This window comes from Copadichromis virginalis, linkage group LG13 (assembly GCF_057382275.1).
Source record: "Copadichromis virginalis isolate Kocher_CV1m ecotype Utaka linkage group LG13, C_Virginalis_male_GT1.1, whole genome shotgun sequence".
Taxonomy (NCBI): Eukaryota; Metazoa; Chordata; class Actinopteri; order Cichliformes; family Cichlidae; genus Copadichromis; species Copadichromis virginalis.
Genome location: NC_140630.1, coordinates 4,574,479 through 4,590,512, shown reverse-complemented (window position 1 = coordinate 4,590,512; position 16,034 = coordinate 4,574,479). Strand labels below are relative to the sequence as shown.

General features: G+C 40.5%; 1 protein-coding gene across 2 annotated transcripts in view; it reads left to right on the top strand.

Moving 5' to 3' along the window:
- The window catches only part of nrg3a (neuregulin 3a), a 342,937-nt gene that overhangs the window by 287,578 nt on the left and 39,325 nt on the right, over positions 1-16,034 (top strand). For both annotated transcript variants that reach the window (XM_085476995.1, XM_085476994.1), the window contains exon 4: positions 13,201-13,224. In XM_085476995.1, the coding sequence (XP_085333121.1) occupies positions 13,201-13,224 (24 nt within the window). The remainder of the gene's footprint in view (positions 1-13,200; positions 13,225-16,034) is intronic.

Sequence of the window (16,034 nt, the reverse complement as noted above, 5' to 3'; positions counted from 1 at the left end):
AGTCTCCATCCCGAATTTCTTGAGGTCCAGAAGTTTCACCTGTTGAAAACATTTGTGGCATCATTCAATTTGATTTATTTATGTAGCGCCTCAAAGCATTTTATATTATGAAGAGAAAAATATGACAAAGAAAAAACAAGACTGTTGAGCAGGTAGAATTCCATATCAGACAACAATGGGACAACATTCCTCTCCCAAAAGTCCAGCAGCTGATCTCTTTAGATCCCAAACATTTATGGACTGTTGTTAAAAGAAGCGAGGATGCTACAGAGGGGTAAATATGGCCCCATTCCAACTTTGAGACATGTTGTTACCGTCAAATTCAAAGATGAGCTAGTTTTTTAAATGTCTAAGTTTAAACCTCGGATGCTTTATTTCTTCTGTTGTAAATAAAATCTGGATTTACAAGAATTTAAAACCATTGTGCTGCATTTTTATTTGCATTTTAGACAGCACCCGAATTTCTCTGTGATATGGGTGGTAATAATTTAAATTGACACCACAACCACAACTCTAAATCTTCTTCTTTGTTTCACTCCTTATATGCCTCACCCTCTGAACCAGACAGCCCAAGCAGATCAAGTCTGTGAAAGAACACATCACAGTTTTAAAATGACTTTTAACAGTCACACAAAAAGAAATCCAATCTCAAGGAAGCAGAGGGATCGATTTTTTTGTACCGTCACGAGCCTCAATAAAACCAGAATGCAACACATTACATCATGCTTTTTTGAATAACAGACCCAAATCATCAACTCTTTTTCTAGAGCTATAATTCTCTTCCTTTTAATGTTCCACTTCCATAACCTGTGGAGTCACTCCTTCCACCTACACTTTCAGCCCGCAGCTGAATAGGTTATTTTCCTAGCCTTATTGGGAAAGGAACTATGAAAAAGAACAAGCAAGGATACATGTGGATGAAAAGGGAAAACATCAAAGAGATAAATCACACAAAAAATTACAAAATAACAGGAAATATCATCCGTTGAAGACAAATGGCAGTAAACAATATATAAAGGGTACATGGTGTTATGGAATATTTAAAAGTGAATCTTCAAACATGTAATTCAAGGGTTGGATTTGTACATTATAATCTGGGGGCTAGAGAGGAAGATGCGTTGTCAGTGATGCGACCCCAGTGATGACTGACAGCTCCCTGTAGGCGTTCCCGCGGTGACTCAGAAGTTTTGCTGACTATTTATGTCTTCATTTTGATGAGTTGAACAGCACAGATGATGCACAGCGGCCTTAACAGATTGGACCAATTACTGAGTGTCTAAATAATACAAAGTCCCATCACCATGCGAAATGTTCAAACTTTGGATTAAACAGCATTTTTTGACATTTAGAATTTGTTCTGTAGTGAAGGAAGGATGTGCATAACTTTTTCTCCAGCTTTCATAAACAGTTCTCTTTGTGAATACACTTCAGGCCCATTTAACTTCAAGGCTTTCAAAAAACATCCCTGGTGTACAATTTGTCCTTCTGCAACTCAAAAAGGGCTCAGTCAACCAATTTTGAGAGTGAAAGTGATTTCAACCCAAGTCCTCGCAACAAAAGTAACGTCATTTAAAAGCTGTTGTCTCCTATGGTTGGACCTCTCTGTCTCGTTTTGTGTCACTTTGTTTTAATGCTGTACGCAGGGTACAAATTTGAGGGAGGTCACTGTCGAATGAAAGCGAAGACTGCAATTCCACCAGCTAAACACAAATGCAAGGACGAAGCACTACTGTGTTTAGACTGGTGAAAAATGTGCAGTTTATAGAGAATGAGCATTCTTTATTCCCTTTACTAGCCACATTCCAGCATTAATGAAGGGATAGGGAATTATTTTTAATATATTATTCACTGAAACAAGATCTCACCTGATTTTTCTATTCATTTTGTATATTATTTGAGGTGCGTGACAAGCATTCCCAACCAAAAATAACAGTTTGGATGAGTCTGACAGTTGAAATAGTGAAGAATTTCCATCTGATACTGGTTATCTGAAGCTGCCGTGTTCTTGATCTATAGTTATTCTTTTTTATCCCTTCGTGTTTTTCTGCTTTTCCATTTCATTCACAGTGGGGCTGGAGCCTATCCCAGCTACCATAGGACAAGAGCCAGGGTACGCCCTGGACAGATCGCCAGTCTGTCACAGAGCTAACACAGAGACACGCTCACGTTCACACATGTGGGCAAATTAGAATCGCCAATTAGCCCAACCTCTCTAATGAAATGCCTTTGGCCTGTGGGAGGAGTACGCAGAGAGCACTGATGCTGACAGAACAGGAGAACAGAAATGCTCCGGCTAGACTGTAGAGGTGTGGTAACAGTGCTAACCACTCCTCCACCATGCTGCCCAACAGAAGCTTTCAAAGTAATACATTTCTCAGGAAAAGACAAGGATAGATGCTAGAAAGAAAGCAGTTTGAAAAGTTTAAAAAAAGGATATTATTTGGCTCTAAAAATGAAGCCAGTGTAGCAACTGCACAAACTGTAGTTCCCTGAGTGGCCACTAAAGGCTCCAAAAGTGACTCAAAAGCCAGCTGCAGAAATAAGCATGTTTACAGCCTGGTATAAAAGTCAGTTTTGCTCCTTATAGCACATGAGAATGAAGGTGTCATTTTTCCCCCTGTACTCAAAAATATAATATATACAGAGACACCAGTTTGCATTTTACTGAAACATAAAGGTGTGTGAGTGATTGTTGCAGGTTGTTTGTTTTATTAAGGCTTTGGCCAAGAATGCAAATTCAGAGGCATTAGAAATGCAGCTTTGCCATGCAATCGCTGGTTTCAATGTGACATACACACAGTCTGTTAGTTAAAAATCAGCTCTTGCTGAGTGAAACAGCTGTTGGGTTAATTCATGAGAGTGCTGAACTAAATGTTAAACCAAAACAGTGAGCTAAAGGATGTTAAATAGCTCGGCAGCTTTATGGGTTTTGTGATAATTCAGGTCATACAATTTGGTCAAATGAAAACGACTCAAGACTTTTGGTTTTATTGCTCAGTCGTGCATAGTTTTCGCTGAGTGTGTTTAAGGCATAAAATAAGCAACCCCAGCCCCAGCCTATTGTTTGGACCACTCTTCTTTATGGATGCAGAGCAGACTGCTCAGATGAAAGACTTTCCGCCACTTTTGAAGATGCACATACCTTGTTACTATAGCAACCACTTTGGGTAAAAACAACAAAAGAAGAGGGGGTACGAGGCGGGGAGAACAAATGATGAAACGATAAAGCAGGTCAGTGAAAGATTGGATTTAAATTCAACAAAGACTGGAATTCAGCGGATAGTCCGCTGATGTTTAAACACCCTCCACTCACGGCCGTTAATCTGTCAGGCTGCAGCGAGCGAACAGGATGCCTCCCATCAGCCCAGGGCAGACTTGTGATCTGAAGCAATGTGTGAAAGCAATTTGAAAAAAACAAGTAAACCACTTTTAGACTGAATGCTATTATTTTCCCAGTTGCTGACAATGTTGTGTTTTAAGAGCAAGCGCTAGTCAATTCCCCTAGACTTCTATGTTAAAATGTCCAGTTTTAGCAATGACGTTAGCAGAACAAAGTCGTTTTAGAGGATTTTACATATATGTAACTTACCCATGTAAATTCTAAAACTTACGCACTGGTAATTAAGCAATATTAACATAGCTAGTTTGGTGGTTAACCAAACCAACAACTTGTCCAAGTATGTGCTCCAGTTTTGATGACTGAAATTCTTGTAAGTTATTAATATGCCATCAATTAGCAGATATTTCACACTTTGACATCACAGTGTCTACGGATGCAGCTTGCTAACTTGCAAGTTAGCATCAGCACTCCGCCCTTTAATCTAAATGTTGTCACTTCTGAACAAAACTTTTTAAAAAGATAGCGGTGATGGTGCTAAAAAAAACAATGAATATGTCCATCTTTTATATATTTATTTATGGGGGTTGTTTTTGTTTTTTATTTTTTATTAAATTCAAAGTAGCTTTTTTGAAGTTTTTCTTTTCTATTAATATTACAAATATAGAATTTTATATTAAGTACATTAAAGAATAGATTTTGTGTTTACTTCTTTGCACAAGAATAGGCTTTTATCTCACAGAACGCGCATAAACACACCTGCAAAAACTTGTAAATGACATAATATTGTGTAATGCAAAGCAAGAGAGTCCCAAATTGAGAAACCCAGATTCTCTGTTGCATCACATGATTATGTGGCTTATCCATACTGAATTTCATCAAAGCTGAATAGTGGACAAGGCAGTGTCATCATTTACTTTCCCTCCAGTCCTACAGAGCCGCCATCTGTCAAATATCAATTTACTTCCTGCTCTCTAAAGAGTGCTGAGCCCTAATTGGAAATAGCATGTAACGTATTCTCTGTTCTGCACACATGGAGAGTGAAGCTATCAGTCAGTCTGAGATATGAATATGATGCACTCGCTCCCTCAAGCCCATCTGTGGAACAATTCATTTTTTTATCTGACAGAGGGAAATAAGAACGATGAAGATTGTGATATTGTGTCTACTGGAGTGCAGATGGACAAACTGCAGCATGAGTATCGTCTCTATTTAGGAAAGACCGTCGCTACTTGTTCTGGAGTAATGTCTTGTTTCCTTAATGGCACATTCTTAACGAACTGAAACAGAAAGTGCTAGATGCTAAATCTACTAAATTTACTAAGTTAATGCTAAAAATTAAAAGAACAAAGCAAAACTCCAATCTCCCTTTTGCTGACGTTGTTCTTGTGCACCCCTTACACTTTCTTTTTTAGTAAGCTCATCCACTTCTGCTTTCGCGATTTCATCATAAACTTCTAACTTGACAGTCGCTGCTTGCAGGGAGCAGACATCAACATCAATTTTCATGCTGAGGATTATCAGTCGTGATAAGAGCATGGTCTCCAGTCATGACCCAGATACTAAACAGCAGTTTTCAGTGAAAGAGTTCCCAGTGTCCAACCCCAAAGGTAGCACTCAGCTGTGGAGCGTGACCAGGGGCATACTTCCTTCGTCCCCCAGTGGCAGACTGTTAATGCTGCAGTATTATTTCCTGAAGAATCTGACACGAAATATTTGCATCACACAAATTTGTAGTTTGTGTCACTCTGCACACAGCACACTGAAAAAACTATTTATTTTAACACCGAAAAAATTCTCACCATCCTACGTTGCTACCAGATTTGATTCGTCATGACTTCACGACATGTTGTTTTTCCCAAAATGATATTCAGAGTGTGGGGTCACCATTCTGACACAGTAAAAGAAATCCAGCCCACATCACAGATGGACAAGTGCAAGTGGTCAGATCTTAAAATAGCAGCTGCACTGGAAGTGGCACAGAGCTGCTCAACATGACCTTAAAAAGAAGATAAGCCACATTGCAATCAGTTTTACATCAGCAAAGTCCCCGACCTTTGGCGAAGTATTCATAGAAGTGAAATAACCTTAAACATGTCACAAGCTCAACAATAAACATGACTGGAAATAGAGACATTTCCCTCATCAGTGGCTAAGATGTGAAGAAAATTAGGTAGTCCTGCAGATACATCCTAAAACCGTCAATTAAAGTGCCCTAATGAGTTAAATTCAGTCAGACAGTATTACAGCTTTTAATCTGCATCCATCACAAGATGAGTAACTCTAGAAGAGTTCATTTTGACTTTTTTCTCCTTTTGATTAAAAATCCTATTATCATTTTTTTTCTCTTAACTCACTTTTACTTTCACTACTTTGATAAAGGCTACATTTGGATTTTTTTTTCAACAGCAAGGACCCAACCATGGTCACCGCTTTTACGAGAGGAGAATAGACAGCCAGGCTATGCTCATCATGTTTCAGTCAGGAATAAAAGATACTCTGATTGCACTCCTCTTTTGTGTACGTGGAGTTCATGCCCCGTTATGTCCTGTGCTTAATTAATCAGCAACCCTAAATCTATTCTTTACATTATTTTAATGCCTTATGCTGTATATGGTAGTGAATTCAAATTAATGCAGTCTGTAAAACAACTGTGAGTGTTTGTGTGTGTGTGTCCCTGTGGAGGTCAGCTAATCTGTCTTCCATTGTCAAGCTCACTCCAGAGGTGGAAATACACACACACACACACACACACACACACACACACACACACACACACACACACACACACACACACACACCATCCCTGTCAACATATGAGTGCCCACAGGGAGAGGAAGTAGGGCAACATGCTGAAGACTCCCTGCCACCCACACCTGCCTACTCCTCAGGCTGCAAACACACACACACAGTGGGGAGTTTCCACTTTCTTACGTTTTTCGGGGAGGGGGGGGATGCTTGGTTTATTTTCCCAGGAGACAACAAATGAAAAGGATTAAAAGCTTGAAGGACATTGTCTCATTTTTGTTTTCAACAGCACTTGAGCAGAATTAAACGAATACATTGGTTTTTCAATTATAGAAAAAAATACTCGTCCTAATTGTGGTTTGGCAGCAGCTTTGGCTGTGTTTAAATAATACTCTTGAAAATAAGAAGCACCTGCACTGTGGCATTTTTTTTGCCTCTACTAAAAATGATTTTTATTTTATCTTAAAGCTGATTCACCTTTTATACACTGTATATATCATATTTTTGCAAAATGCTATCATTGGGAACAAAATTAGAAATGGATTTTGTCTTGTTTCTTGTTTCCTCCTCAGTACTTTCAGCTGTCAGCCTTCATTTGCAGTTTTGACCATTTCATCAAACAAAATATTCTGGATGTCCTTCACATCCTCTTTTCCCTGTCCTCAAATATGGAAGTTGTACTTCAGCGTCTCTACGTTGTAAGATTTTTGCAAGTTGTGTTTTGTGATTTGCATCTTATCAATTGTAAGATAATATTACAAACTCAATCTAGAGATTGCAGCAATCTCTCTTTGCATTGCATTTGTTACATGTGTTATGATGATACCAGCTAGAAGTTTCTTCATTTCTGTTGTTTGGTTAGTAGGTGCAGGTTGTAGCAGCCATCACACTGAAAGCTAAAGATCAGAAAATGTATCCAATTATCTTTATATGAAAGGTTATTACAACGGTCAACTGTGAGTTTCTCTCACACTACAACAGGGGGCCAACGTTTTGGAGCCTCACAATTCTTCCACATCTGCAACATTTTTTGATTGTGTGTATTTAAGCTCCTCTCTTTGATAATGCTTCTTAGAGATTACTTTTTTTTGAATGAATGAATGAATGAATGAATGAATGAAAAGATGTCTTGTTCCGATCAGATGTGACATCAGGTGCGGCCGTTCCTGCAGAGCATAGTATTTATTAGGGCTGGGCTATATCATACCGTTCACGGTAATACCGGTGTAATTTTGGGCAACAATAGGAAAATGACATATCGTGATAGAATATGGGTAAAGCGCGCATGCGCAGTGCCTTTGTTTACATACGCACATGGCGGCGACACAGAATGAGAAGAGCGAAAGCGGATCGTTAAATGAAACAGATGAACCAGAATTGGTTTGTAAAAATGCTGCAGCTTCAGTGATGTGGAACTGGTTTAGCTTTCGTCCGTCACACAAAGCATTATTTTTGGTAGAGCATGCTAGCAGGCCGTCGCTATTACCGTGTTGTTTGGAAAATACAACATACTTAAAATCAATCCTTTGATTTTTCTGAAAATCGACAGAGCCCCTTATAATTCCGTGTGCCTTATGTATGAATTCTGGTTGTGCTTACTGACCTCGAAATGATTTTATGTCGTACACGGCGCTCGAAAATCTGTCAAATGTTTTAGTGCGACTTTGCTAAGCTACGAAGCCGCACCGCTTGATGGATTGTCGGAGCATTACAGCTATCGTAGGCAAGAGCCTCGCGGAGTGATACGTACTGTGCTTCAACATAATATTACCGTATTGTGTGTTTAACCTCTTTTTAAGTTTTGTGGATATTATACATGGTTATGCTGAGGATATGTCGGCCAGTTTCCACTGGAAATGCCTTTTGGTTAAACTGTCAGCAAGGAATTTGCATTGTTACATTTTTATATAACTTTAATGCACATAAAAAAACAGCTGCTTGTTTAAGTGAACATACATTGATGGGGTTTTTTGCACTAAAGTTGTGGAGTTGTAAAGTATTTTTTCTAGTGTCAATTATATCGTCAGTTATGTCGTTATCGCAAATTTTCAAATGTATAACGTGATAAATATTTTTGGTCATATCGCCCTGCTCTAGTATTTAACTTACAACACCTTGTGGGTTCTTCCAGCTAATGTGGTTTACAGTAGCAGAAGTGCATACATCTTGAGTATAGCCAGCCCCAGTGGGAACTAAGTCTTATATCCTGACAGTGCCGGTGCTGATATATACTCTACCAACCAAGCTATACAGAAAATGAAATCCCAAACCTTGGCAGCTTTAGTGTTAGTCTCTTCTCTTTGAGCTCCATGGGAAATTGAGTTTCCAACCCAGCAACAGCGCTTATAGCTCTACCCAAAGGGATGAAAAAGTGCAGAATTTCAAAGAACAGATCACACCATCATTTTCTTGTAGCTGTGCAGATATCAGCGAGGTCACTGATGCTAAAAATATACGTGCACGTGTGTCATTATAGAAAGAAATGGAGATTAACTGTCTACCAGAATTGCAAATAAAGAAAAACATTGTGCATTTTTTTAATAAAATCAATGAATAAATATATAAATAAACCTCTCTGATGTCAAATTGGGAATTAAAAACAGTTGCCAAATATTTGGTAAAATGCAGCTTATTCCAAAAGCTTTTACTGCACTGTTTATCTCGTTCACCTCCTCATGTCCTGCATCACAGGCTTTTTTGAAAGGAGAAATCAAGAAGGCATTGGAGAGAGGTCTCTGGGTCACCGGCAAAGTGAAAAATGATCCGCTTACATCTGTGCTAACATTGCCCGATAAGACTGGGGGCAGATTGGACAGAGATTTTCGCATTAGAAAGACCAGCTCACCCACTCTAAGATGTAGGACAGGGCCACTTAGGAGATAAAGTCACTGTCAGTGCGAGAGAAGCCATCGGTAACACCACAGACATCTGCACTTCCTTCAGATTATGTCTACTAGTCGGTGACAGGAGTTTTTCCTGTCTGTTATCCTTGTATAATATGTGGCAGTGTGAGAGTGATCATTTGAAATTGGATCTAATCAGAGGTGTCATTTTACTTGACTATTTGTGCAGTGGGTTTTTTTTCACGGAAGTCATGAACCGATTTTTAGGGATGAAATAAGAAATTCTGCTCTTTAAAAGCACAAAGTTGTAAATAAGAAACAGAAATGGTTAAAAATAACAGATCTTTTTGTATTATTTTACTACTAATGGAATCCTGCAACACTGGCCACCTTTGGTGAGAAGTTGCATCAGTAGCGATAGTTTGGAGTGGAAGCAGACGAGGCTTGGTACACGGCTGGTTAGAGCTGGCAGGAGAACCAGTGGGAAGAGCGTAGAGAAAGGCTGGCTGGTGGGCGTTGATTGGAGCAGAGAGTCAGACAGGCAGGCTTTATCCAGGAAGAGATGATGGTGGAAAGCGTGCAAGGCAATTGGCACACTGATGAGCAATGGAGAGCAACCCATGACACAGAAAGAAGGCATAACTTTGAGACAACTTGACTGCAAACTGTGACTAGAGACTACAGCTAGTTCAGCTGCAGTGTCAGTGCCATGTAGAAGGACTGAACAGGCTGAAATTTAAGGTTCAAATACTGCTGGATCTTAATGAGAGGATGAGTTTCAGATGTGCCAGTTGATTGGTCAGTTTCAGGAACTTCACCCAGACAGACACGCATGGAGAGAGGGCTTTTCTCATTTCTCTGTTCCTTGCCTTCCTGTCTCCTCTATCCTCTGTCCTCATTCACTCTGTGAATCACCTTCAAGAACGTCTCATCTCGTCAGCTCAGTCTCAGTGTCCACACTGAGTCACTGTTACAGTAAGTTATTGAGGGCTGTACCATTGTCAAAGTGTGCAAGGGCACCACAAGAAACATTTCGAGCCCTTCATGCACACTTTCGTAAGTCTGCATTTCTGCAGACTTTACCATATGCATTTACCCTCAGTTCACAGCGTTGTTACACTACTAAGGGATGCCACACAGGCATTAAAAGAAAACTGTATACAAAGAAGACTCCTTGAGGGTTACAGGATGAAAGGTGACATAAAATTACAGGAATGCAGCATGTTTTATCACAAACCATGCTTGTACATTATTGTTTTTCAAGTTTTATTTAGTAAAGAAACATGACAAAAATACTAGAGAGAATGAGGTACCTGTCATTCTCGCTATAAGAAAAGAGCTTTGAATATATTTAAAAACACATGCAGTCTCCATCCCTTTAGATAGTCAGTAAAGTGTGTAAAGCCATGTGCTAAAGTGCTCTTGGACTTCACAGCTGTATACAAAGGAGACGTTAGGTACCCTCTGTGATGCTCTTGTGCTTAGGTCTTAAGATGGATATCGGGATCGGGCTCTAAAATGTATCTGGAGACGGGAGCAATCAATAGAGAGAAGAGTTGTAAGACGAGGATATCGAGGATGACCAGGTGCACCTTGAGAAAGTCTTTTCAACCATGTCATACAAAACAGCTGTGCCAAACAGCTGGAATCTTTAAAGCATGGTGGTAGAAGGATTTTACAAATACATGTGTTTATTGTTCACTGGTTGTGTTGGTTATCAAAGGAAATCATCTCTACCCTTCAACATTTGTGGGTGTGATGACTAAAGGAAGAAAAATATATTATGTGTGCATTCTTGTCACACTGTGTCACACTGGGAATTGAATATAAACGGTTTGTTTTCATGAACACTGTCATGCTCATCTGACAGAGATCATAAATAACAGTAGTAATCTTAAAAACCCCACAATGAACCGATTAAGAAGCTGTGCACTCCTCATTCTACACTGACACTGTCTTAAAATGACAGCTCAGAAGCAAGGATGTCTCATTTTGTTAATGCCTCCTGCCTCAAATCCTCTCTCCTCATGCCTCTGCCTTGATTTCTAGTACTGAGATGAGGACCGTATAGAAGGTATGGCAGCCATGGCAGTTTGTCCTGAAACAACAACAATAATTTCCACATTTCGACTTTTTTCTCAAAAGACATTTTCAACTCTAATCTTGAAATTTCCACTTCTGTGAAGTCGACTGTGAGGAGGCGAAAGAAGCTTGAATTGGTTTTATTAACATGATATTTACCATCTGCATGTGTCAGCTGTATCAGCTGAGCCAGTAGCGGATGGGGGTTGGCAGCAGGATCCGCTGATCTGCTATAACCGTGGCTGAGCTCAAGTTTGTGAATGAATTTCATCCTCAATTTATTATTCATTTCGATGAGTTCGCAGGTGTGCTGGTTGGCTGTGATATTTTTATGTGTTTAAATGTGCATTTTTCATCTAAATACACTCTGATACAGCTAATTTGTTTCTCTAGTTTATACTTAAGTGCAGCATGACTGGTACAGAACTGTTTGGTTTTGAATGGATTGAGTGGTTAGAGTCAGGAAAGTACTTTGGTTAGTGTTATGAAAACAGCGTGAGCGATTTAAAGTAAATAAAAGCCAATCAAACATTGTATTTAATAAGTTCTATCAGTGCATCGTGTAACATATAAAACAGCTGAAGTTACTAGACCTGGGTTTGGTAGTCAGTACTTTGGTAGAAATCAACACTAATGACTGAAATGTTGAAAAGTTTAATTGATTTGTGTCTTATTGGTTAACATTTTCTAACTATGATTAGATAATAGAATAATTAATGAACTAATTAACTCAATTAACTAAACAAAGTTACAAAATAAATACAAATGCCTCTAATTATAAATATCCCAATGTATTACACAAAATTAAATATATATAGTTGACACTGAGGTGCCCCCTCTTATATTGACTTTGTAATTTTCTCTGTAGAGGATGTGATTTTAAGGGGGTGCAAGTATTGCATTGTGTACTTTAGAGCAGCGGTCCCCAACCACGGACCGTGGTTTTTATGCCCGACAATATTTTCACAGACCGGCCTTTAAGGTGTCGCGGATAAATACAACAAAATAAAACTAGTACCGGTACCGAAAAAAAGAAGATTTATTCATAACACACGTGAAAAGACCCAGGAAAACTGAGTTAATGATAAAAACGATAACAAAATAACGCTGAAAACCGATAAAAACCCTGAAAACCATACATTTCACACCTGAGCCTCAACTGTCGCGGCCCGGTACCAAACGACTCACGGACCCGAGGCCCGGGAGTTGGGGACCGCTGCTTTAGAGGGACCAATTGTAAAGCCAGATGCCAACAGGCAGGAAAGATTTAAGTCACACTTTTCTATATTTGTGATCGCAATTTGGTGAAGACAAAATGTGTTTGTTCAGAGTCAAAACTAGACAGTTTTAGGCTGTGGATGAACACTGATAGTGATTTTTTTTCTCTCTTCTTTGTAACGAGTGGATTCTATTGGTGGCCTTGAAGCCTTTTTCCAGCATCTGTCGATTTTACTTGTGTCTGCAGAAATGTCAAGGTCAGAAATCTGAGCTGTAGGTAAAAGATTAGAAAGCATTTTATCTGAATGAAGTGATGAAGAAAATATTAGTCTGGAAGGAAAGCCTGAGAGCTGGAACAGTGTGAGCTGTAGTAGTTCTGCTAAGATCTCTGCTTGGTTTGGTTCTCATTGGTACAAAATGACAGTAAATAACACCACTTACATGTGAGGCTACTGAAGTGTTCTTTCTCCACCGAGTAAACCGAGTAAAGTATAAAATGATACTGACAGATTCAAATCTCTGAGCCAAGTTTATCGCTTAGGATCCCAGTTACTGTGATTCCTTTGGTCTGTGGTTTGATCCGATTTGACTGACAGGGTGCAGGAAACACAAGCAAAGCCCACAATACTGTCATCAGACATCTGTTCAAATGTTAATAATTCTTGATTTGTGCATGGGAGAGGATATAACAACTTTTTCAAACAACTGCGGTGTTCATAGCGTGAACCCGACTGAAAGAGTTCTGGGCCTTTAAGCACGAGGTTAGTTCAGATCCAGCATTATTATCTCTGAGGGTCCTCACGCATGTCTGTCATTTATTGTGTAATTTTACTAACATGTGTCTTCTGACCTCTTGTGACAACAGATGACTTACACACATAACACACAATGCTATTGTACGCAATTCTTAATAAAAGCTGTTTTCTTTTCTCTCTCTCTCTCCTTCTTCCGTCCTGCTGCGTGAAACAACAGATCACTTGGGCATCGAGTTTATGGGTAAGGAAGCTTTTCTTGTCTTGCATCTGTCTGAGTCATAACTGTAAACATCACCGCTTTTCATATTGGATAAACAATACACTCTGAGGGCTCAGATACAGAACAAATTGTTCATAACAGCCAGCAAACGGCATAAGTTGGATGTGTCTAATTACATATGGCACTGTGAAATAATTTGAAATGTAATCAGGAAAGCTGTGGTGAATACAAATATATCTATAGTTATACATTAACATATTAGCTGCCGTCAACCGTGCGTGCTGCACTGTATTTTACACGCTGTCTTAATCTGTTTTTATCCTCCTTACACATATGTACTTACGTATCTTTACTCCCCGCACCATTTCTATCTTTCTGCTTTCTTTCTCTCTCTTGCACTATCTCTCTCTTTTTCTCACAATTGCTCATGAAGTGTCCCACCAGAATACCAATGTGCTGCAGTCTCCTTGGAAACAGTGAGAACAGAGAGGCGTGCAGGGTGCAGTGAGGGAGTTTTTGTGATGTTGGCACCGTTACCAGTCGCACTCCTCATTAGTATGTGTGGGTATGTGTGCGCATGCATGGCACATGCTCAAAGTGTGTGTCTGAAGCCCTAATGTGAGTTTGATGAGATCCTTCCAGCGATTGTGTGTTGAATGTTAGTGTGCGTTTCCCATGCACACGCTGCGAGGCTGTGAAGGATAGATGCCAGCGGCTCCACCTCGTCTTCGCCAAGCTGCTCGCTCCCGGTTTTGACTCTCGCGGACTCTGTGTCGGGTATCACAGCTGAGAAGCGCTAGTTAACGACATGAAACTTGTTAACCAGAGCCCCTCACTCTCTCTCAAAATGTGTCCTCTTTAGGTTAAAAAAAAATCTCTGTAGTATCAAGGAAAATGCTCTTCCTCTTGCCTGGCTTTACAGCATCTACATGCTCAAAGTCAAATTTCACAAGAACAAGCACTGCTGCATCTCTTTCAGCTGCCCGATCGCTGCCTAAGCAGTCAAACGAAGTAAAGCTTTTTTTAGAAAACCTGCTTAGACTATGCAAACTTGGCAGTGACAGATGATATTTTCTACAGAGCTATCTTGCAGGTTTCCCCATTTATATTCAGCGAGAGGTTTTATGCTTCTGCAACATTGTTCAGGCTGCCACATTTTCATTGCCGAGCTGACGTCTCTAGTCCTGCCAACGTCTTCCCCCAGCATTGTGTTAAGCAGCGGCTAGATAAGAACCTCCCACACTCAATCCTGGTGTGTCAGTGTCTGTGCCTTTGGAAGCTCTTTGAAGGAAAGAAATGCACAGACCTACTGTAATGCTCTTTGTCACAGATTATTGTCATTAATGCAAGTGAGAAAATATACTTTACATAGTAGATTAAACTACAAACTGTCACTTGAACTGCCCCATCCTTTCTGTCAATAGCAAGTGATAGCAAATCGTTATTTCACTCTAAGACACATTGCATCAACAACAGGATGATTTATAGATACCATTTGACCAAAAAGGCTCTGATCTGAGGATTAAAAAGGACCAATCTCAGTTGCTGCTGAGAAACTCGCCCTTAATAATAAATAAACAGATTTTTAGTTTGGAGTAAATTTAACATTCAAGTAAAAGGTTTGAGGGATTGCAGGGAGCTCTAGCATGAAGACATTAGTGTTTGAGATGAGATTAAAAAAAATGTAATCTTGGGCCCCAACCTACACCAGATGTCACTGGCATCACTATAAACAGCAACGAAGTCACATTTAAACACATGGGGTAGCCGTAAGCATCATCTGACAACTGTCGAGAAGCGACACATTTATTCCCGACCATAAATGTTACCAGCGACTGAAAACAAATGTAAAAAGTGAGCAAAAGTAAAAGAAATCCATGAGTGCAAAACACAAATCACCCAAACATGACAGGGTCTGACTCACAAACCCATGACTTTGAAACTGCCGCCCCTCAGGCAGACTTTGTCACTCTTTTAAAAGAGAACTTTTATCTCTTTGTGTCCAATGTTGCCTCTGCCAGCGTGTCTCTGTGATGCCAGCAGCTGCTGACAGAACGGCAGTACTTGACTCCAAAGATGAGAATGTGTTGGTCAAACTTGGCATTCTTTGCCATACAAACAAGTAAATATTAACATGTGGGGTTTAATTTTGTTGGCTTCATTGGGTGAGGGCCTCCAGCTCGCACTGGAAAGGTTCGCAGCCGAGTGTGAAGCAGCGGGAATGAGGATCAGCACCTCCAAATCTGAGGCCATGGTTCTCAGCCGGAAAAGGGTGACCACTCCGGGTCGGGGATGAGTTCCTGCCCCAAGTGGAGGAGTTCAAGTATCTCGGGGTCTTGTTCGCGAGTGATGGGAGAAGGGAGCCGGAGATCGACAGACGGATTGGGGCTGCAGCTGCAGTAATGCGGACGCTGCACCGGTCCGTCGTGGTGAAGAGGGAGCTGAGTGTAAAAGCGAAGCTCTCAATTTACCGGTCGATCTACGTCCCTACCCTCACCTATGGCCACGAGCTGTGGGTAGTGACCGAAAGAACGAGATCGCGGATACAAGCGGCAGAAATGAGCTTCCCTTAGAGATAGGGTGAGAAGTTCGGACATCCGGGAGGGGCTCAGAGTAGAGCAGCTGCTGCTCCACATCGAAAGGAGCCAGCTGAGGTGGTTCGGGCATCTGACAAGGATGCCCCCTGGGCGCCTGCTGGGTGAGGTGTTCCAGGCATGTCCCACCGGGAGGAGGCCCCGGGGCAGACCCAGGACACGCTGGAGAGATTATATCTCTCGGCTGGCCCGGGAACGCCTTGGTGTTCCCCCGGATAAGCTGGAGGAAGTGGCTGG